At 42.1% G+C, this 24,004-nt stretch overlaps 3 protein-coding genes across 8 annotated transcripts in view; 1 reads left to right on the top strand and 2 right to left on the bottom strand.

The window, feature by feature from the left end:
- Window positions 1-8,555, bottom strand: part of inpp5jb (inositol polyphosphate-5-phosphatase Jb) — a 37,934-nt gene extending 29,379 nt beyond the window's left edge. The window contains exon 1 of the mRNA XM_020052425.3: window positions 8,535-8,555. The gene's annotated coding sequence lies outside the window, so the exon portion shown is untranslated. The remainder of the gene's footprint in view (window positions 1-8,534) is intronic.
- On the top strand, window positions 2,692-11,720 carry selenom (selenoprotein M). Its single transcript, XM_010897372.5, has 5 exons — window positions 2,692-3,008; window positions 4,367-4,402; window positions 4,545-4,579; window positions 8,833-8,911; window positions 11,043-11,720. The coding sequence occupies exons 1-5, from the start codon at window positions 2,913-2,915 to the stop codon at window positions 11,244-11,246; spliced, it is 450 nt and encodes a 149-aa protein (XP_010895674.2). The 5' UTR covers window positions 2,692-2,912; the 3' UTR covers window positions 11,247-11,720.
- Window positions 11,721-11,814: 94 nt separating this feature from the next.
- smtnb (smoothelin b) overlaps window positions 11,815-24,004 on the bottom strand; it is a 67,268-nt gene continuing 55,078 nt past the window's right edge. For 2 of the 6 annotated variants that reach the window (XM_034296653.1, XM_034296654.1), the window contains 10 exons: window positions 22,247-22,441; window positions 21,848-21,923; window positions 21,472-21,504; window positions 19,741-19,917; window positions 19,407-19,469; window positions 19,224-19,296; window positions 18,946-19,101; window positions 18,739-18,865; window positions 18,424-18,575; window positions 17,134-17,398 (listed from right to left, as the gene is read on the bottom strand). In XM_034296653.1, the coding sequence (XP_034152544.1) occupies window positions 17,197-17,398; window positions 18,424-18,575; window positions 18,739-18,865; window positions 18,946-19,101; window positions 19,224-19,296; window positions 19,407-19,469; window positions 19,741-19,917; window positions 21,472-21,504; window positions 21,848-21,923; window positions 22,247-22,441 (1,254 nt within the window). In that variant the 3' untranslated portion in view covers window positions 17,134-17,196. Of the gene's footprint in view, window positions 14,406-16,008; window positions 16,189-17,133; window positions 17,399-18,423; window positions 18,576-18,738; window positions 18,866-18,945; window positions 19,102-19,223; window positions 19,297-19,406; window positions 19,470-19,740; window positions 19,918-21,471; window positions 21,505-21,847; window positions 21,924-22,246; window positions 22,442-24,004 lie in introns of those variants that run through there. The other 4 variants (XM_013136752.4, XM_020052421.3, XM_013136755.4 and 1 more) reach the window with 4 other exon arrangements.

The raw sequence follows: 24,004 nt of genomic DNA, 5'->3' as shown, positions 1-24,004 counted from the left end.
GACCATAGAACCTGGTTCCAGGTTGCCCCTCTCATTGTTTGGGGGCAAAATATACAAACTGTTAGGTAAGTTCGTCACAGCACCAGTTGTTTTACACTTATTAATTGCTGGAATAGTGGAGATGGGTATTTTCAGGCATGTAGCTGTTTTTGTAGCCATTGCCAGATTTTTAAAGATCAACAACCTTTTTTTCTTATTTCATTTGTGTGTTCTCTGGCCTTTACCATGTTGATGGATGACTAAGGGAGGCTTGCCTTTGTGTCACCTCATATTTATACCCCAGTCAAACAGGATGTCATTATTAGACTAAGATGAAAAATAAGCTTCTAAAAAAGCCGAATCATACCATCAGCATCACAACTATTGTGTGCTCTTAACCAACAATGGATGGCCCTGGCTCTCCTCTCATATCATATCATGACTTTGATTTTATTTGATTGTATGTGCCTGAGATTTGATCGCTCATTCAGAAGATGTAATTGACAGCACTATGGGATTTCTGTCTATCAAGCCCTTTATCTGCTACCCTAGTCAGATTAACTAATAGGTAACATTTTCATGCCTCCGTATTCAATTTGAATGTTAGGACACAGATGGTAAAGAAATCAATGAGATGTGTTGCACATTGAGTGTTGAGTGGGGACGAACAGTTCATTCTGATTCTGAATGATTCTTGTGAGGCAGACAGCATAAATGTTATCACCTTGTATAAAATGTTTATTTTTATGCACTTTTTTTGGTGTGGTAATCACTCACAGTGTAACACCAAGTTAGTTAAACTTCAGGGATATCAATCTGTCCAGTTAGGAAGCATAAGCGATTTTGAATCAATGTGACCTGTTTTGGGGCAAACGAAACAGGTGCACTGGAGAGGCAACAGCAAGACAACCCCAAAAAGGGAATTGTTTTGCAGGTGGCCAGACACAATTGCTCTCTCCTTATCCTTCCAGACTGATTCTTACTCTAGATTTGTGTTTTGCTAGTGTCCTTGCCTACCTGCAGCCCATTCAGGTCAGATAGTCCATCTCTTCCAGGATGGCACATCCATATGTAACGTCAGAAGAAGGTTTTCTGTGTCTCCCAATACAGTCTCAAGAGCATGGAGGAGATACCAGGAGACGGGCCGTTACATGAGGAGAGCTGGTCAGGTCTATAGATGAGAATCAACCCAGTAGCAGGACCGGTATCTGCCCCTTTTTGGCGAAGAGGAACAGGAGGAGCACTGCCAGAGCCCTGCAAAATGACCTCCGGTGGGCTGCTGGGGTGCATGTTACTGACCAAACTGTCAGAAACAGACTCCATGAGGGTGGCATGAGGGCCAACGTCCTCTAGTGCTCACAACCCAGCACCCTGCTGCTCGATTGGCATTCACCAGAGAACACCAGTATTGGCAGGTCCGCCATTGGCACCCTGTTCTCTTCACATATAACAGCATGTTCACACTGAGCACATGTGACAGACATGAAAGAGTCTGGAGACGTTGTGCTGAACGTTATGCTGCCTGCAACATCATCCAGCATGATCGGTTTAGCAGTGAGTCAGTGATGGTCTGGGGAGGCATATCCTCGGAGGGTCGCACAGATCTCCATGTGCTAGCCAACGGTACCCTGACTGCTGTTAGGTACTGGGATGAAATACTGAGACCTATTGTCAGACCTTATGCTGGTGCAGTGGGCCCTGGGTTCCTCCTGGTGCAGGACCATGCCCGGCCTCATGTGGCCAGAGTGTGTAGGCAGTTCCTGGATGACCAAGGCATTGATGCCATTGACTGGTCCTCACATTCCCCAGACCTGAATCCAATTGAGATCCTCTGGGACGTTAGACAGCTCCGGAAAAAATTAAGAGACCACTGCACCTTTATCTGTACCTTTCCAAAAAAGTTGAAAAGGAAAGTTTTGAGTGAGGAACAGAAGCTTTCAATTTGCAGTGGTCTCATAATTTTAACCCTTCTGTTCCTCACTGATGCAGGTCTGGGAGGAGATCCCCCAGGACACCATCCGCTGTCTCACCAGGAGCATGTCCAGACCTTGTCTGGAGTACTATACAAACTACTGAGTCACATTATGAGTTGCCGTGATGAAATTCACGCAAGTGGGAACAGTTTGTGATCAATAGTTTACTTTGATTTTCGGTGTGAGTTTTAATGCAGCCCTCATTCGGTTGGTGTTTTTGGTTTCCATTGACCGTTGTTACGTAATTTTGTTCTCAACAAATTACAATCAACAGCAAAGATTTTGATCATTATTATATTTCGTTCATCGAGACCTGATGTGTAATTTCAGTGTTCTCTTAATTTATTTGAGCAGTGTATATTCTTTATGTGGAGAACATGATCAACCCTTAAGCATTTTATGTATTTCTTTACACGGTTAACCAACATTTTCCATTAAGTCCTAATGATAAATTATATAGTTAACCTGATTTGTCTCATTATCTTTGTGTTCAATGTACATGGGGACTTTGTGTTCAGGCATGTAATGCTGGTAATAGTGGTATGCTTATGATGTGTGTTTTGGGTTGTTTGCATAGCATAATAGCAACACTTGCTAAAGGGTTCACAAACTTTCACCACGTGTGGTAGCTACGTATATATAAACTGTATTGTATATTGCTACTAGCAAACATTTAATTTAACAAGGTAACATTTTACAGATTGGGCCTTTAAGAATCTTTTCAGTTTTTGCTCACTCCCCCCGCCCACTCTTCAAAGACAGCAGGAAAGCGCTTGACGTGGCAAAGGGTGAGTTGGACATCACCTTAGGCATCCTGGTTGTTACGTCTTGTTTTTCATTCATATTTTCAGCTATCTGCTGCAAGTACCGAAAGGTTTGTAGCTTATAGGTGGGCGACCCGAACGAGCAAGATCGCCTGCTCTGCAGGAATCCTCTCCCCGCGTTGGAATCAGAGAAAATATGTGGTTCCTAATTTTCGCCAGCTTCCTTCACTGTGTGTCGGCCTATGATGTAGATCTGAAGAAACTGGATGGTCTCGCAAAAGCGAAGGTGGAGGTAGGATACATTACGCAGTTGCGTTCTTGGAATTGTTCACCAAAATAACAAATTGGCACAATGGTATCACTACCTTTCAATCAGTAAATGCTAACCTTTTAGCAGGGTGGCACGAATATCACAACCCAGATAAGGCTATTAGCGTTTTTCGTGCGTTTTGTCCAAATAATCCAAAAGTAATTGAAGTTCATTGTGAAGCTCAACAAAAGTAATTCGATGTTTGGAACATGATAACACCATGATGTGGTGGAAGTTCCATTTCAGTTATGGTACCACTTGCATTGTCAGGCTTTCAGTAACATTAGATCTCATATCTCTCCTCGGGGATCACCAGCCCTTTTATGTATTTAATGAGTTTAAATAGAACATCTGACTACTGTTTCTCAAACCAGTTTATAATACCATCCTATTAATACCATCTACATTATTGGTTGGTTTAGACTGACTATCACTAGTGTTGCCTTATGGTGGCCTACTTCCTATAATCCCTGTGTTGCTGTTGAATGCCCATAAAGGAATTAAAGGTGGCAGAAATATAATAACATTTTAAAAGGTATTTCTCCTCTTTTGGGTAGGGAACATAACATCCTCTGGGGTTGAATCACATCTGCCTGGATCATGTGTGAAAAATAGGCTGTCACTTGAGTTGGCATTTACCTTTGGGCTACTGCACCTACTCTACCAATAGGTAGTAGAGATGATTCTCATCGCTCTGCTATGTGTTATATAAAAAGGTACATACAGGGTACCATAGACTTTAGTTTAGGCCCATGTTTTTCAGACACTGGGAGTGTTTCACTCATGTCAAAAGCACCCTTTATCTCAGCAGTTTTGAACATGGGGTCGCTTATACCCCTTGGTGTGGTTGTGAACTGGTTTTATTGGAATAAAAAACTGGAGAGGGTTCAGATTATTTTATGGGACATTTTTAAGAAAGATAGAGTAATTCATAATGTGTTATTGGTTTCTGTTTTGTTTTGAGGACATTTTACATCAAGAAATTGAGGCCCTAAAATTATTCCTAAAACCATATAGTCCCTGATTAAAAAACATTTTAACATGCAGAGCTGGGGTCAAGGGGTAACACTCTCAGCTCCATGCATGTGTGGATCTGCCATCTTTGTCTGGCTTCACCCATCTCTCACGGTTTCTGCCCCGACTGCCAATAATGTAGAGAAAATATGGAAGTAGAGTGACTCAACTCTCCTTTAAAAAGTAAAATAAATAAAAAATGTAATACCACTTTATTTGCACAATGAGGTCTGAGCCAGACCCAGGCAGTCATTCTGTCACTTCCCTGCTCTTTTCCTGGGGTATATTTCTAACCGTTATTCTGTTTCTCTGTCTCTTTTGTTCAGTCATGCGGTGGATGACAGCTGAATAGGTTAAGAGAGGTAAGTGCTAAAGTAGCCATAGTGTTATCAACATCATCTGGATATGTAGAACATGACTGATTATTCTGAAATACTTGGAAGAAATGTTGCTGCCTGTGAAACAAAGCAGATTGACACTAATCATTAATTGTTCTCCTCTCAGGTCAAAGCCTTTGTGACCCAGGACATTCCTCTCTAGTATCCTTTTAGCATTTTGATGTTTGCGATTGGAGATGTCAAAGCCAATGTGTGGTGGAATGAAATGATCAGCTACTTGTCATAGTAACCTCGGGCGTGTGCAGTGGTGTGATCTTATTGGTGAAAATGTTTAGAAGGAATGATGGAAACCCTTTAGCCAATTAGGGCTACGCACTCTCACTGTGCAAAACCAAGTGTGTGTGTGTGTGTGTGTGTGTGTGTGTGTGTGTGTGTGTGTGTCCAAACTGTAAATCTGAACACAACTGTTTTGTGCAGAAATGAGAAAGCCAGCCCTTTATGTGTATAGTTTTGCAAGTTGCGATACCCTGGAAAATGAGTTGTACAACAGTGAGAGTGAACTCTTGCCCCCATATTTGTTGATGTATGTCACCATTGGCCTGTTGAGTTCTTACTGGCACATTTTCAGGCATGCTTTAGCAACAGGAAAATTGCTTGGAGTCCCAGGTAATTGAATGCTACATGCTAAGTTCCACTGAGCATTTTTTCCATACTAAATGTCTGCCGTCCAACCCATCCTCATCACCACTTACGTGAAATGACTGCTCATTAGAGCGCCCTGTAATAACAGTTGAGGGGGCAGGCGCCTTGAGCTGCCATGGGGATAACAGGAGCCTCTGACGCATTCAGGCAGGTGGGAAACATTCAGTGTTGAAAAGGTTTCTACACTAACCGGCCGAATGGAAAGGCTGCTGTTACTAACGCCTTAAACACATAGGCAATTGGGGGAAGTGTAATATAAAATGTTTATAAGCATCAATTTCTCAAGAAATTATCAAATATCTGCAATCAAAACAAGGCTAAGGATTGACAGAACTCTGCATATGGACAGGACCATAAGGCTCAGGACTGGGTTCAGTTGAAGACACGAGCAGGAGATGAGATCTCTTACCTTTTGTACTCCCCTGAAGCCAACCCTCAGAACCAAACTTTGTTGGGTAAAACTGGCTCACATTATTATTGGAGGTGAAGTCACTGCCTTGGCAGTTGGTGACACCAGGATTTGAATTGTGCAGTCGGACTAGCCCAGGGGTCCCATAGAGGTAATTGGCCAGCATCACCCAGGTTTGGGAGGTTAGTAATAGAATATGGTTGCCTGTTACACATTAGTGACACCTTGTGGTGGCTTAGGTGCCTGTGGCTTGTAGTGAACGCAGTCTAAACTACCTTGTTGAGCAGTGTGATAGTAAACAGGGGCATCATTTATCAATATTGCATAGAAACAGTCCTTAATGTGCACTCATGAATGGAATTTAGAAAGATCGTGTACATAGTAAGTGTGATTAATCAAACCATTGTTTGCACACCTGTAGATCACAGTTGATATATACCAATTCTGGCCAACGTGTTTGTCCACAGACTTATCTACATTTCAAAATGTCCCTAATTAACCATATATGGTCAAAAACATCACTTTAAAACTGTGACAAAATTTACAATACAACAACGCAACCTAAAAATTGAAGAAAAAGGATAGGTCTGAGATTAGCCTCACAAGGCCACACCTCCAATTTCACCTGGCCTCTGTGGAGCTACATCCTAGGCCTGGTTTAAGAGTCTGAGATTCACACAGACATATACTGTAGGTGGCATAGTGGAACATGTTGCATGCCATTAATATGTATTTGTCTCACTCTGTTGTCTAAAAAGAGAACAGTTGAGACAATTAACATGACTTTAGCATTGGGAAATGTACTGTTCTTTAGCCTGTACAAATGCCGTTGTTGGGGTTCTGCAGAAAGAACAAGTTATTAGTTCCCCCTGTTGCTTTCACACTCAGCATTATCTTTTATGCATACCACCTGCAAATTGAATGGAAGACTGTTATGTTAACATAACATTCTTGGGGTGGTGCTTTTATGTTCATCTGGGTGCCATCTACTCCTCTGATTATTTTAGAAACCTGTAAATGGTAAAATACACTGAAACTCCTTCCCTCTAATCTGTTGAGCAAAAATGTATGAAACTATTAATTTTGTTGGCATTTATCGGATGGCTCATCCTGGGTGAGATCCCATAATAACACGGTCCTATTGAAGTTTCCGTTGCACAAGACCCATGGGGGGACTGAAATAGCATTTAGGATGTTTCACACAGATTGGTGCTTACACACGCTTGATAAATGAGCCCCAGAACTGTAACAGAAGTGCTTTAGGGGCCACATCATGACGTGTGTATGACTGTGGTGAGCTTGTTGGCACTCGCTGTGAGGCCGGGCCTCACAAATGAACTACCACGAAATTGGGGGGAAAAACCTGATAATAGTAAAAATACATATTTGTCCTAGTCTGTTTAGCTGTGGCACCTGTGACAGGGCCACCAACAAGATGGTTCTGTGCCTTGCTGTTCCAGCCATACACAGGGTAAAGATGGTTCTGTGCCATGCTGTTCCAGCCATACACAAGGTAAATTCAGCAATAGCACTGACTTTTCCCACAGTTCAAATGAGCTAGCCAGCACTAGGTTTCCTCTATATCAACCAGCTTTAAGATACTGTATAAGCTTTTCTGCATTTTTGGCAGAGTGAGGGGGCATCCAGGCTGTTCTCAGCTTGTCTTTGAAATGAGAAATATCACAACTCTTTGTCGAAGACTGGACCAGTAACTTGGAACATAGTGTGGGCCTGAGAGAAACCCAACCAAGATTGTCTGAAACAACTGGCTGGGAAAACTTCACGAAACCAGTGTCCTTTATTTCCTGCCCCGTCTGTAACACCTGACTCAGACGATGCCTAAGTCGTGGACAGGTGGATTCATCATTAATGTTGGTTTTCAACTCTTGCACAACTGGGCACAGTTAGCAACAGAAATCAAACTGACTTGGACAAAGAGAGAAGCGTTAGCTGGGCCAATGTTTTCCCCGCAGGCATTTAATGCTTAACTGGATAGGAAAGTCATGGTTTTTGCTGAAAGAGCAGTGGGCTGGATTAAAAACCCATGCAAAAGCAGCAAAGGTTCACCAGAGGCTTACACCGCTTGACCACCCTAGGCCACTAACAAATATTTTGGAAAGAAAAACACTTGATAAGGAAAACAGTTCTACAAGGTCTTCATCGACTTGTTCTGACTGGCCTTTTACTTATTGCTGGGACTTATCTGAAAACAAGTAACAGCAACATTTAGGAAAACTCCACTGTGACTGCTTTCTGCAAAAAACCCCAGTCGTATTAACTACGGTCAGGAATTGCCTGGGACCTCCCGCTATATTTTCCTGATACTAGCGCATTGTGATATAACCAAATTCTATTTAAAATGTCATACAAAATTGGGTGTCACAGATTTACGCATAATGTTACTTATTCCCTTGAGACCACGTTGTAAAAGAACAGGTGGTAAACAGTTAAAATAGCTCATTTGTTCCAGATAAGTATGAGATCTGGTCAGTGCCATGAAGATCATAGAAATCAGTATCATTAGTGCTGAGAGTGTGGAGCTTCCAAGTTGTCTCAATCCCATATTGGCCTGGTAAAGCATGACTGAATTAGTATCCAGGTTGTAGAAGCTTGTGCCGTACTGAAGTCACAGTATGATTGGGAACTTCCCGGGTTCTGCCACCAACATGGCACCAGTGTTTGTAAACACAGAAAGGGATCTATGGCTTAAATGGCTACGAGCAATAGGCTGGGAACGAGGTTAGAAATGATGCAGCAAGCTAAGGAGACCACAAGGCATGTCATCATGGTACAGTAAGTACACCTTTCAAGCTTCAAATGATGAAGATCCAATTTTAAGCTTGAAATATCAAATTTCACATAGCTTTTGTCAGCCTTCAGATTACTGAATCAATATTATTTGAATGTGCCATAGTATTAATTAACAATAACACACTTGTTACAGTAATTACACAGTGGCTGTATATAATAGCTGCCCATTTCATTCCATCTGACCAAGTAAATGAAAGCTGTTTTTGTAGACAATACTCAAAATATTAAACTTACCTTGCAGATAGCTTTCTTTCCTGAAACAGTCACACCTCCAGCATGCAAGTCTTTCCATTGGTTTTCCTATAATTGAAGTGCTTTAGGATCTCTGTCCTGTATGTAGTACAAAGTCCAAACAGGCACATACTCTAAACTAATTCCTCACTAGCTGTTATGATACCAAACAGCAGGCAGGCCGTTGGGGCGTGAAGGAGGTTGTGACAGGCTGTTAGACACCTGTCCATTGTGAATGGGCATTGCATTTCCCTGTTAGCCTCCATTTCTTGTTCGCAAACCTTGACTCATGCCACCCCAGCCATAACCTAGTAATGAAACACATCCCTGGGGCCGACCCTGAGCTTGTCCTCCTCAACCACTACTATGAGGAGCTGGACGTAAGTGAACTACAATAAAACACTGAAGCTTTACTGTATTTTTTTATTGTTGGTGTGAATGATTTCCTGTGATGTCTGCAGGTTTTCAATAGTGATCAAAAAGACCCCTAATTCAGTCTTTCTATATGTCTAAAACATTGTGTTTAAGGAAAATAACCTACTTTTTATAATGTCTCTCTGAGCCTTCTTTGACCCCTGCAATGCTCATACATTAATGAATTATAAGGGCACTACTAATAAAGATTAGTTAAAATTCAGTTAGGCTGCTGACAGTAAAGTGGCAAGTATTTACAAGTCTTTCAGATAGGGAATAGAAGCCGTGTCTTAGCCTGTTGGTACAGAATCACATGTGGGCGTTAGGAAAGAAATTTGAAGATATTTATATACTCAGCCTTGATTAGGTGATATAGTATAGAGACCACCCCTTTACCCAGATGCATAGTAATTATTCTTCCAGTCGGTATTGAATAGAATATTGCAGCCGTGCCAGAGGTGAAAACAACCTGTGGCTGTTTTACAGTAGTTACCCGATTTGCTCTCAGCAAATACTAAGTGCATTAAGTTATTACTAAGTGATTAAGTACAAAATCAAAAGATTAATTTACCATTGCCTCATCCAAAGCACAAACACTACTTAAAATAATGTTATGCTTCCCCATGCCCCTTTTCATGACAACACTCATAACACATGTCAAACAGTGTTAGCTACCCTCCACTGTCAAATACTCTGAAGCTTCTGTACAGGGCTGTTTTCCCAGGCTAAAATATAAAACTGAAATGTTTTGCTTGCATGAGTATTCAACCCATAGTTTTTTTATTCAGCTCGTATTTTACAAAGATTCAAGAAATTCCCTTAACAAGGGCACAATTACCTTACCATGGGACTCCTCCTGTGAGGCCAATAATCAATTTGAAAGAGCTACAGAGTTCAGTGTCTGGGATTGGAGTAGTTCATCTGTATCATTCATATCAGGAGCTCAGCATAAAAAAATTGCTTGTGCTCAAAGGTGGAAAGAAAAGCCCTGATACTCAAAGTACCATCTTAAAGCCAGTGCGTTATGTGGAAAATAATTGTGGTCAGAAACAGTTGTGTGTGTTCATGGGAGCCGAAGGAAGCCAGGCTGTAGTTAATTATTGGTAAATGTTAACTATCTGGCTTGTTGTTAGAAATAAAAGCAGTTCGATCAGCCACATTGTTCAGCCAGGTAATGTTTTGAAAAATCTATTAGCAAGGACAACAAAAATAAAAGGCATGTACGGTATGTTGAAGTCAAATAGTTTTAGTAAATTATATTGGACCAAATTGTTTTTTTATTTGGTTGCAAGCTTAAATTGTCACTGCTGTAGATTATGGGAAGTGGTGATTTATGTTAAAATGGAGCTAGAATACTGGTAGCAGGTCTTCGTTTTCTTTCTGACTTGCAGTTTCGAAATTACGTAAATATGTGATTTTTATATGTGATTTTACTGGTCAGAAGATAGCAAGATGGAGCCTTTGGGCCAGAAGTCAATACGCTGTGGGTGGTACAAGACAAACCATTCCTAGTGTGGTATGGTGGAGCATCATGCGGTGGGGATGCTTTTCATCAGCAGAAACTGGACACTTTAAAATTGATAGAAGAATGGAGCAAATTACTGACACAGAACCTGCTTCAGTCTCCCAGAATCTTCCATTTTTGGAGACAATTCACCTTTCAGTAGGACATTAATCCCAATCACAAGGCCAAAGCAAAATTGGACTGGCTACCAGATTGTGTGGGTGAATACAGCAAGCAACATATTTCAGGTTTATTTTGCCTTACAAATATTTCTCAACATCAAAACACCTTTCAATATCTGAGTTTGATGTTCAGTGTTGTAAAATAAAAATAAGTACCATTTGTAGTTAAATAATACATATGAGGGAACCGGTCAGGGGTTTGAATTCCTTTGTAAGGCACTGTACTGTATATGAATTTGAAGGTAGGCTTACTATTACAAACTGTAACAAACATTAGAACAGAGCAAAATCGTGTGAGAATAGGATAGGAAAAAGCCCTTTAACATTTTAAAGAGAAAATGTAACTTTGCAGGACAAACCCTGTAACAAGTTGATCAGATATAACATACAACCTCCGTCTTCCCTGTTTAGCGGATAGCCCTGTCTGATATGACCCGCTCTGAGATCAACGAGCTGTTGGAGAAGTTGGGGTTCTACAAGAAGGCTCAGCCTGAGGACCAGGTCCCAGAAGAGTTCCGCTACTCCCCTGCCAAGGACAGCCCATTCAAAGACACTGCCAAGTCCCAGTCCCCCTCCACCCCAGCCCCCACAGAGGCCAAGCACTCTGACCTGTAACCTCCACAGCAATAGAGGATTCTGCGTCCTATGTGGACCTGAACAGACTACTCTCCCTCAGTTCTGGTCCAAGATGTATTTTGTTTCTCATAACACAAATGTTTGGTATCAGAATGTCAAACAAGTCCTGGGTCAGCTCTTGGGAGAACAGTCCCTCTGTAGCATCAGCAAATGTTCTAAAGGTCACACTAAAACTGCATGTTCTTTCCTGCCTTTTGTCAATTTTTTTTTCAGATGATGATTTGCCACTACATGTCCAATGTCTTAAGGGGTCTCTCCTCTACTCATCTCACTCGTTTGTCTAATGACTTCCTGTCCGCTGTGGAAATGAATGACGTCCCTGGCTGTAAAATCTCCTGATTGGCTTGGGGCTGATGTAACATCTCCTCGTGGGTGGGGATTAGGCTTACAAGGGGATTCAAGTGAAAGGGATGACCAATTGTTGTAAAACAATAAAGTTACACTTAAAAAATTGTGAATGTGCCATTTGTGGACTAAGCATTCAAAAAAAGATATTTGCAAAAGAATGATAGAAGTTACAGTAAAAGACCATTTAATGGAAAATGCATTGTTTCTTAAATTGGTTTTAATTGTTAATTCACATTTGTGGTGTACAGAAACATGGAATTATGACAATGTGACCAAGCAGGTATATAGTGTATAGAACAGGATTTACTAATATACGGAAGTTCTCTGGTTGCCAAATTGGCAGAAGTGGAATATTGAAAACAGTACATTCCTCTAGTCTCAATTATAGATTTTAAGAAAACAAAGCAATGAATTACATTAAAACCAGTTAAAAAACTATGGGAAGTTGAAACAAAGTAATTTCTAGATAAAGAAACAATAAGATTTTTTCCTACTAGAGTTTAGAACACATTTTGCCAATAAAGTACATTTAGCCAGATTTTCTGTTTAACCTCTCATATCAACTGAGCTGAAAGCCAGCTTTCATTGGGCCCAAGCGTGTAGAATAGAGAAGTTGCCCTCCAACAAATCTTCCATATTAAAAATAATGATATTAGCATATACCTTTCTGCCTATAGGTTGGATTTATAGACTGACTGATGAAACATAACTTTAAAGTATACTTGTAAAATCTTATTTTAAAAAATATAACCCATGCACGCATAAATTAAGAACCCACTAGCAATGGCAGTGTGAATCTGACTGTAGTCTGTTTAGGCCCCATTATAGCAAACAGGCAAGGACAGGAAGAAAAACATAGGGAAAGATAATCTATAAACAACACCAATGAGTGATTTTACGAAGAAGCATTTTACATATTTTCAGCACTGGGGCTTCTCCATTGAAATCAAAATTATGACTGGTGTATTATATAAAGTTACACATCACAACATTTCAGTACACTTATTAAAATGTTTTCTGACTTTAACCTAGGAGGCAGGTAGTCTAGCAGTTAATGCATTGCTAGTAACATAGGATGCACATTTTAATCTAGAGCTGACAAAATCAGTCTTTGTCCTTGAGCAAGGCACTTGGATTGAAATTGATAATGGCTGTGACCCCACATTTTACAGGTGTCTCAGAGGGAGTTAGAATGTGTAAAATGGTACATACACTGCATGAAGCAGAATATATTTTTTCTTCATTAATTGATTATTCGTCCAAATACATCTCTAATCACATACACTGCCTTCCAAAAGTTTGGGGTCACTTAGAGAAAAATAAATTCAAATAATAATCGTTTAGAAATACAGTGCAGATATTGTTGATGTAAACGAGTATTGTAGCTGAAAACAGTTGATTTTTTTTATGGAATATCTACATAGGCGTACAGAGGCCCATTATCAGCAAGCATCACTCCTGTGTTCGAATGGCACGTTGTTTGCTAATCAAATGTAATACTTTTTAAAGGCTAATTGATCATTAGAAAACCCTTTTGCAATTATGTTCTTCATTTTCAGCTGAAAACTGTTGTGCTGACTAAAGAAACAATAAAACTGGCCTTTAGACTAGTTAAGTATCTGGAGCATTAGTAATTGTGGGTTCCATTATAGGCTCAAAAAGGCCAAAAACAAAGAACATTCTCCTGAAACTCAGCCTATTCTTGTTTTCCAAGAAATGAAGGCAATTCCATGTGAGAACTTGTGGTAGGGGATTTCCTATTCAATGGAAAACAAGGACATTTCTAAGTGACCCCAAACTTCTGAATGGTAGTGTATGATCTATTTAGTTTTTCGAGCTGATATGATTAAAAGTACAATTAGTGAAGAAAAGCTAAGCATTAGGCTGTCTGTTTAAAAATAGGCATAATCACCCACCAAACAAGCCAGTCTGTAGATGTGTGGTGGTTACTCAAGGCTTCAGAGGGCAGACAGGTACTCCAATGTCATAATGCCAATATCTCTCCATACCAGTGCTTATGAATTAACTTAAATAGTAATAATGATAACTAACAACAAAATATTTAAAACAATTCAAGTAGATGTGTTTTAAAAAGCATGCAGACTTGGTAACACCTTTAACGGTACCATAGTGGGGATTGAAGCAATAGCAAGAAATACATCATGTACTTTTTCTTTATCATTATTATGAATAGCTTGAGTAACATTCATTTAAATTGTAACAGAAAAAAAATGTAGGCATTTTTTCCATGTACATTTCATGTAGGGTTTTGTTGGTATCTTCCGGGACCAACCCCAGAATTTCCAAATAATTGATAGAATTGCCTTAAGACAGGCTAAACAACTCTATTTCAATATAAAATGTCAATTTAAGCATAGAAATATGATACAAATGTTTATGTCTCTTTTTGGAAGATGGGATGTATGTCTGACAGGCCACCACTGTCCACAAAGATAATCATGAGAGTGACAAACACTGACAAAAGCCCTCTTCCACCAATCAGTGATGTGCAAATCAGTAACACCCATCACACACGGTCTGGGTTCCTGTTAACCTGTTGGGAGAGGAGGGGAAAGAGGAGCTGTACGGGCTGATCCACAGTGAGAACAGGGGGAAGTTTAGAGGTCGGTACCCTGGAGTTTCTCCATGGCCTTGGCGAGTTTCATCTCATGTCTGCGCAGGTGGTTGACCAGTGACTGTACGTAGGTAAACACACATTTGGAGTCAGGCTTCTTCCCCATGATCATCATGTCCTCCACCTCCAGCAGGGGCATGCAGTTGGCAAAGTCCCTAGAGGACACAAATGGAGAGCTGGTAAAATGGAGAGCTGGTAAAATGGAGAGCTGGAGTGGGGAGGTGGTGGAGAGAAGGAAAGAGATGACGATCGTTCTTCACAAGTTTCTTCATCCACCCAAACTAACCAGGCACAAAATATTTGTTGTAAATAAACAGCAGTGAATGTTGATGTATTTACTGAGAAAATAGAACATTCTCCCATCATGTAAAAATAATTACAAAAATAAAAATATATATATCTATCTCTTTGCAATGCATTCATAGAACCACAAGGTGGCACACTTGACTACTAAAGCCAGACTGACAGAACAGGACAGCAGTCTGAGCGAGCCAGCCAGCCAGCCAGGAGCACAGTGCAGGCGGAGTTGGGCGAACTCAGGGAAACAGCTGCAAGGTGAGACAGAGAGAACACTACTACTAAGACCAGCAGATGGGAACCGAGCTCCCTTAAGGAGAAACAGAACATTGTCAACACTGTAAAACCCTGACGTTTTCCTTTGTCGTTCTAGATGCTAAGAATACGTTTATTTGTGTGGTTCAGCAACGGCTGTGAGAGCTTAATACGCTTCAAGTAGAAAAACCTAATTACAGCTGGAGCCAGTATGTCAGATGATCCACACATGCCTGTAACACCGCAGGTCTGACAGGACTTTTCCCTCTCCATTATCTGTTTCCACTCCACTGTTGTGGTGCGCCAGCTCCTTTTAAAGCGAGGAGCTGTGGAGGGGTGTGCTGATGGCCCATTGCCTGGATACAGCCTGGCTTGGACTGCAGTCACACACTCACAGTCCATGTTTGGGCCTCTGGACCTCAGCACCAGGGCTCTTACAGACACCTAAACACACTCCTAACAACTCTATATGACTTCCTCTAGGATAGTTTGTTATCCATTAATACGCTGAGCCTGTCATTAATAATGTTTGGATTAATGGTTGCACAGTGTATTGATGGACAGCTTAATGGATAGCTAAATGTTCTGATTTCATCCTCCTAATATGAACAAGACGTGGCATTTCTGGTGGAACTGATGTTGATCCTTCCACTATCACTCCACAACAAGCACTCTTACTATCACAGCCACACACACTGTGAGAATCTCAATGGGATTTTCCTAAGTGCCTTGTGTCCTCTCCTTACCATCATTTTGGAAAAGGTTAAAGGTTATAGAGGATAGAAATCGAGTAGTCAATCAGATAAAACCTGAGGGGAAACAAATGTGTTTTAATGTTTAGAGAGGTTCCCAAAAGAATACTGTAAATTAATTAAATCACAATGTGCTGGATATTTTAAAGGATAAGTAGTGTATTTCTTTCAAATTAGTGCAAAATTTTCTGCTTAGAGTAAGAGTGTCATTTTTGAAAGTTTTTGAAAGAGGCAGCAACCAAGGAGAGAAAGAAACCTCTCCATTCACCTATTAATGAATTGACACTCTCGTACATACAGCTAAATCTAAGGAGTCACAGAGGGGAGGAGGAATGAGGAGACGAGGACAAAGGTTTTTCCCAATTGAGAATGTCCCACTCATCAGTCCCACCCTATCAAACCCAGCACCAGCTGGAGGTTTCTTCCTGGACCTGTTCCCTGTTCCCCCTCTCACCATTAGTGCAATTTGGGTCCTAGGGTATGACTTTAGGTGGAGTTTTTGGTTTTAACCAGGCCCTTGGTCGCCAGGCCCCTGTAGAACTCCTGCAGGTAGGTGTATACACACTTCCAATCCGGTTCACGCATCCGCACCATGTCCTCCACGTCCAACAGCTCAGGACAGTCAGCCAGCTTCCTGCACCCCACCCCAGACAGGGCAACAGGGAGAGAAAGGGAGGCGAGGGGGGGGGAAGGAACAGAAAAGGGAGGAAAATAGAAACCGAAAAACATGTAAAGTATAGGTAAGGAAAGAGAACAGATAAAAAGTGAAGACAGGGAACGCAAATATAGAGAAGAGGAGAGATACAGAGAGAGAGATACAGAGAGAGAGAGAGATACAAAGAGAGAGAGAGATACAAAGAGAGAGAGATACAGAGAGAGAGAGAGATACAGAGAGAGAGAGAGATACAAAGAGAGAGAGAGATACAAAGAGAGAGAGATACAAAGAGAGAGAGATACAAAGAGAAAGAGATACAAAGAGAGAGAGAGAGAGAGAGAGATACAAAGAGAGAGAGAGAGAGAGAGAGAGAGAGAGAGAGAGAGAGAGAGAGAGAGAGAGAGAGTGAAAGCAGTGAGCAGCCAAACCAGAGGAATAACCAGGGTGTGGATAGAGGGAGACAGAAAAGACAAAGAGAAACGATAACATTACATTCCGTGTTGACAAACACATCCATGAGTTGACATGCTTCATGAACAACATGACACATACAAACACACACACCCACACACAAGCACACACACACAACAAAATGTCAAATGAAACGCCAGATGACGTCCATTTAGCGTTTTTGTTTATTTTGTTGTTTTTTCTGTGCACTGAGACAAAAGACTCGGGGGGGGGGGGGGGGGGGGGGTATAAAGACACTGACGATAGAATGTTGGTTTTGTTTTGTTCAGTACAAAAACAAGACACGAGGACAAAACAACAATAATCCTGATGACAAAGACACAGACCACGTTGTGAACCTGCAGGAGCTGTGTGTGGCGTAGGGATGTGAACGGCCCAGATGTGACATGGGGGGGGGGGGGGGGGGGGGTGCCCAGGGAAGACAGTGACAATGCACAGTGAAACGGGGGGGGGGGGGGTTTGGGGTAGAGGTCAGACGTGTTTGAAAAGCTGGTGTTTAAATCATCATGGTTGTTCTCAGCATGATAGTGGCTTTAAGGACAGCTGAACAGGCACTGGGAGTGATGGGGCAGAGGTTGGCAAGACCTGATCACAAGAGGAGATAAGAAAATGAAGAGGAGGTGGACAGATTAAAGGGGTCTGGCAGGCAGTCGAGTGCTCTTCCTTTACTGTAGTAACCTGGTGGTTGTTTGGGGAAGGGGTCAGTCCCAGGAGTTTCCTGGTTGAGAACAGGGTTGCTGGATTAAAAGTTGTAATAATATTTGTAATTTTATAGTTGTAATATATGCAGTAATAGTAGTAAGGTAGTTGGGTTAGCAGTATGATGAGCTTTAACCGGCAAACGACTGCTACTTATTTTCTACTTTAGTTTTACTGGTTTAATTGATTGGGTAAAACACTTACTGGATACTGGAAAATTAAGGTTGTACTAGTCCCTGCTGTAATTGTTACTTTAACTCAGTTTTGTAATTGCTTTTGTAATTGTCTGATAGTGATTAGTAGTTCGGTACAAAGAACTAATACCTATTGAAATATACTATTACAAATGTAAAACAGTGACTATTGAAAACGTTGCTAGTATCTAACTACAACTATCTAACAGCAGCACAACAGCAGACCCATCAGCAGAATGTCCAGTCCTGAAAGAGCAGGGATAAACTGATCAGTGGGCCCAGTTCCTCCCCAGCCTTCTCAATGTAGGTCTGGACACGTAGTGAGTTGTGTGTAGTAGGTGAATCAGGTGAATCCAAAGGCTGAATCCAGGGGATGCGCATGTGGTTCCTTCCTCAGGCAGGCAGTCTAATTACTGTCATGGATGGCTGGGTAGATAGACGTTCTACCTCCTAGCCACTGTACTATGAGAGGATGGTGAGAACCCAGAGGCCCCCGTATGGCTGAGTCACAGACCCGCAGCTTTGGCGAAGAGAAAGGGAAGCTGTGCGTTACGTGGTATTGAAAGGGTTTGATTTGAGTTCAATGGGTGGGTAAAAGATTTACTTTCCCAAGCGCAGTCTCACAGATGGTCTGACCATTGATGGTCTAGAGGACAGAGGATGTTCAGGTGATCTCCAAGAGTGAAGCAACAATATATCCCAGGGCTGAACATCTGATTCCATGTCACATTCCAATTAGAATCTGCATTTATTCACTAAATACATTCCCACATACTCAAGATCTTTATTAGACATCACATTCACTACATCCATTAGTATCATAATGAAGGACAGTTAGAAGCATACTCACTCAGCAGTGCTGAAAGCCACCTCAAAGTTGTGTCTGCGATTGGCAGGGTTAAGAGAGGAGTAGTCAAACGCCTCTGGGAAGAAGTTGTGCACCAGGGCACAGAATGCCATGCCGTCGCTCCAACTGGATGAGAAGTTCTGGATGTCCACATTCTGAGGTGGAAGGAATCCCAGAGCACGAGTCAGTGATTACAAATGTCGTCAGTTACTCTGTAGTCTAATTTAGTGGGCACGTATTCACGGTGGCACCTTTTGAAAACAGTAGAGAGGTTCTTTAAAGGCTAACCCCCGGACCCGGTGGATTGTGCTGGCTCACCTCGTATGAACGTGTCTTGGCACGGCACCAGTCCAACAGCATCTGTTTGATGGAGTTGGCATTGGGTACCATACAGCTAGCAGAACGCTGAACAGTGTTCACCTTGGCAACCGCCTTATTGCCTGACCTGAAGAAAGGTGTTGGATTTATGTGTGTGTGTTTGTATTGGATTCAACTCCTTTATTACTCTGTTCTTCGTAGGCTCACCCTCCGCTCTCCTTCTCCAGTTTGTCGATCATGGCTCTGCGGGACTGGGCCGCAGACGTCTTGGGCAGAGTTTGGGCCCTCATCAGCTCCTTACGCTTCTCTGCTTGCCTGCGCTCCGCAGCTCGGGATGAAGAGTCATCTTCGCGGTCAAACACACTGATAGATGGAAGAAGAGCGATAATTAGAGGTAAAAACAATGTTAGTTATACAGGTTGATGAGAAGGACGTCCCTCTATAGAAATCAGTACTAGACTGGTTTCCCATGGTTTAGTGCTCACCTGCCCACTTTCCTGGCAGAGCTGGAAGAGCTGGAAGAGGTGTAGCTGTAGGACTTTGACTGGACTGTCCCCACTGGAGAACAGAAGGAGAATATGGGGAGATCACAGAACATCACATGCATGACCGAAGTGACAGCAATCATATGATATTGATTTAAACGAGAAGACGTGATGATGACTGACTATCTGTTTTCTTCACATAACTGGCCTCCGTGATGGTGCTGTGAGCCGTCCTGCTGCCGTCTCCTAGACAAACAAACAGAAATACATTGGAACCATTTCTCACTGACCTAGGATCAGTCCGAAAAACCTACCGTAGAGAAACTACCTCAATGCCAACATCACCATCTGCTCGAATAAAATACAAACTCTTATCTAGCAAGATGAAAATCACTATGTTTATTATAAATTAGTGGATTTTGCAAGTGGCTGGTTTGCAGAAACTACCTTCACCGAATCACTGCTAAGATTTGTCAGCCATCATGTCAGACTAAGACTTGGTGGACAATTGGCTTACCAGACTGGGCGAATCGGTCTGTCTTGGTGACTTCTCGGAGAGTGGAGCCATCAGCTGACTTCTCCACCTTCTTCACCACCACCTCTCCAGCTCCTCCTGTACAACCCTTCTGACCGCGATCCCCTCGTTGCTGCCGTAGCTCCGCCAGACGAACCTCCCTCTCCTTTTCTCTCTGGTCTGAGACAGAGGCAAGGAGGGACAAAGGGCCGAGGTCAGTGGAGAAAGGAGGAGGAGAACAGGCAGGCAAAAAGTGGACAGCACTGCCACAAAGCCAGACTAAATGGATTGAAAATGTTTGAGATACATTCCAGAGTACCAAGAAAAGCCTTTGACTCAAACAACCCTGGAACGTGTTGTATTGGGGCATGTGTTGGACATACATAGCACACACAACCATTCACAACAGAACACTTGCGCCACAGACACTGACGGAAAAGCAACTGAACGCTGTCCAACACACAGCTACCCAACAGACTGACACCCTAACACTAGCACAGCTACCCAACAGACTGACACCCTAACACTAGCACAGCTACCCAACAGACTGACACCCTAACACTAGCACAGCTACCCAACAGACTGACACCCTAACACTAGCACAGCTACCCAACAGACTGACACCCTAACACTAGCACAGCTACCCAACAGACTGACACCCTAACACTAGCACAGCTACCCAACAGACTGACACCCTAACACTAGCACAGTTACCCAACAGACTGACACCCTAACACTAGCACAGCTACCCAACAGACTGACACCCTAACACTAGCACAGCTACCCAACAGACTGACACCCTAACACTAGCACAGCTACCCAACAGACTGACACCCTAACACTAGCACAGCTACCCAACAGACTGACACCCTAACACTAGCACAGCTACCCAACAGACTGACACCCTAACACTAGCACAGCTACCCAACAGACTGACACCCTAACACTAGCACAGCTACCCAACAGACTGACACCCTAACACTAGCACAGCTACCCAAAGCCTTTGAGCTCATCTAGTCTCGTCTTTCCACGGACCTTCATCAGCCTGAGGCCTACAGATAAGCTGCGTGAAGTGGGCACCCCTCCCAACGCAAAACCTGGAACGGCACAAATGAAGCACAAAGAAATATATAATACAAACAAATAGACTATTTTGGGTGAATTTGGAGCATGTTTGTGGGCTGTGACCTGTACAATTATATTTAATATAAAAAAATTATAGCAGCACAAACAAACATTTTAACGGCACAAACCAGCAATAAATGATAAAGCCTATTTTGTCGCAGTTTCGGGTTGTGCTGGGGGCCAACTTCACACAGATAGCACAGTGATGTGTGCTCGGTAGTCAATCAATCATGTACACAAACATCAAGACTCATGCATTTCAGGAGGTGTTCTCCTTATCGTCTACCATACAGTACTGAATGTTCCTCATGTACGTGGTGGCTGCTGGTCCATTTTTAATTTAATTGTTTACTGTTTTTTTACCAGGTAAGTATGCTAACAACATGTTCTTATCTCCAGCAACAACCTAGGAGCCATTAAGGTTAACAGTGTTGCTCAGGGACAGGCCGTTCATGGTCAATGTGTATTCCTGAGAAAACTCAACAATGAGCTTCATGCTCTGGTGAGACAGTATGGTTGAGGATAAAGGGATAGTCAAGTGGGACAATGATAACTGACAAACCTTTACTGTAATAATATAGTCAACACAAACACGCTGGTCGTTCCTACCTATTTCTTCTTGAGTACATCCCAGTACACCCTCTGACAGCGGGATGGGAGAATGTGAACATAATATATCAGAAATGAGAGGATAGAAAATGGCAGGAGATGAGGCAGGTACACAACGAAGAATATATCTGAATATCAGCAGAGGCCCAGCAGTAGAGATCTCGATTAAAGGATTACATTAATGGAGAAGAACAACGCAGCTAGAATATGAAATAATAAAAGAGAACACATTGATGGATAAGGAAAGGTGGAATAGATCATATAAATGATGTGTGTGTATAAAGCGGTCAATTATGAGTGTGTGAAAGTGGAAGGTATTTCAGGTTCTAGGAGAAAATATACAGGATGTGGATTAGACAGATGTGATCTCCCTCACCTCTCTTTCTCTTACGCAGATCCCTCATGGCCAGTCGGATCATTTTTCTCTCCTCAAAGTCCTTTGACTCATCAAGCTTTCAGGAAGAAAAAACCAGGACAGACAAAAAGCAATGTCAGTATTCAAGCAAACTCCTAGTCACATAGCTCCAAATACAAACATACAGCAAACTCCTAGTAGCATAGCTCCAAATACAAACATACAGCAAACACACACAAACACTGATGGAAAACGATCTTTTGCAAATATAGGTTCTCACTAGTCTAGATTTAACTCCTCACTAATGCACAAAAACAACCCCAGCATTTTAACAGAGCTAGGTGAGGAGATTTGAGGACTGTATGTGTTTGATGTGTGTGTGTATGTGTGTGTGTGTGTGTGTGTGGGGGGGGGGGTTACCATTTTATCCAGGAGCTCCTCATCTTCAATGGCAGCCAACTGTTCTGCGGTCAGTTTTCCAGAGTGTTCTTCAACTTTGGTCTGACCTGTAGAGGACCCATTGGGTACAGCAGCCGTGGCCTGACAGCACGCCACCTTCACAGATGGCTCTGCTACAAACACTGGCTCTGAGGCGGTCACAGTCTCTGTCTCTATCTACAGAGGGAAATGTGGATTATTTTCAGATTTCCCAGTTCACAGATTCCAGAATGTGCGAATATGAAAACCACAGCCAAACTATTATCCTGATCAGTGGTAACACAGATATACATGTCCAAATGCCCAGTAGTGTTGGGAGAACATGCTCAAACATCATCCTACAGCTGTTGAGGAACCATGAGAACAGCACAGAAAAGGGCAGCTTCCTATCAGTCATCCCTTTCAGCTGTATTTACAGAAATGACACTAAGGCTCGCAGACATTTAGGACAGAATAATCACTGGAGGATTTCACTGGGGGAATTCCATTAAATATCAGAATTGGGAGGGAGAGCACCCATCACGCCTTGATTACTACAAGGCCACTGGGGTTAACAGCATCCCAGCCAAGCAACAGCTAGCTTCCATTTCCATAGCCACTACTGGCTGATGCCCTCTCATCCATCAAAGCAGACCACGAGCAAAGGGATCATGCCATTGGACAGGGGTGAAGCACTAGGCTACTTGCTTATTAATGTGTCACCATAGGTATGCCAATTAAGAACAAGTTGTCATTGACAAAATAGCCAAAGAAATAAAGTAAGAATACACAAAGTTTCACAAGAATATAATCAAAACACCAAGTACAACGGAAACAGGATGAATAATACACCGAAATGAATCCATATGAAGTGAATCTATGGGCCCGTAGAGCTGCAATAACTGAAACTGTGTAGGATAGAAGCCAGCTTTGTCTTCCTAGGGGATACAGGAGTAAACACTACAGCACTCAAGCACATTCTCTAGGAGCAGTTAGTGCTGTAATAGACAGGAAAGGGATGTAGGGGTTTTGTGTGACTGCTGACAGGTGAAGGAAGGAGATGAGACATGAACAGAAACACAAAAATACAGGTGCTGGTCATAAAATTAGAATATCATCAAAAAGTTGATTTTTTTCAGTAATTCCATTCAAAAAGTGAAACTTTTTTCTCATTACATACAGACTGATATATTTCAAATGTTTATTTCTTTTAATTGTGATGATTATAACTGACAACTAATGAAAATCCCAAATTCAGTATCTCAGAAAATTTGAATATTACTTAAGACCAATACAAAAAAAGGATTTTTAGAAATGTTGGCCAACTGAAAAGTATGAACATGAAAAGTATGAGCATGTACAGCAACTTTTGCCTGAATTACTGCAGCAATGTGTCTTGGCATGGAGTCGATCAGTCTGTGGCACTGCTCAGGTGTAATGAGAGCCCAGGTTGCTCTGATAGTGGCCTTCCGCTTTTTGCATTGTTGGGTCTGGCGTATCGCATTTTCCTCTTCACAATACACCATAGATTTTCTATAGGGTTAAGGTCAGGCGAATTTGCTGGCCAATTAAGAACAGGGATACCATGGTCCTTAGACCAGGTACTGGTAGTTTTGGCACTGTGTGCAGGTGCCAAGTCCTGTTGGAAAATGAAATCTTCATCTCCATAAAGTTGGTCAGCAGCAGGAAGCATGAAGTTCTCTAAAACTTCCTGATAGATGGCTGTGTTGACCTTGGACCTCAGAAAACACAGTGGACCAA

This window comes from Esox lucius, chromosome 13 (assembly GCF_011004845.1).
Source record: "Esox lucius isolate fEsoLuc1 chromosome 13, fEsoLuc1.pri, whole genome shotgun sequence".
Classification (NCBI taxonomy): Eukaryota; Metazoa; Chordata; class Actinopteri; order Esociformes; family Esocidae; genus Esox; species Esox lucius.
Note: the sequence above shows the minus strand (reverse complement) of the source record. Positions and strands in the feature narration are given on the sequence as shown.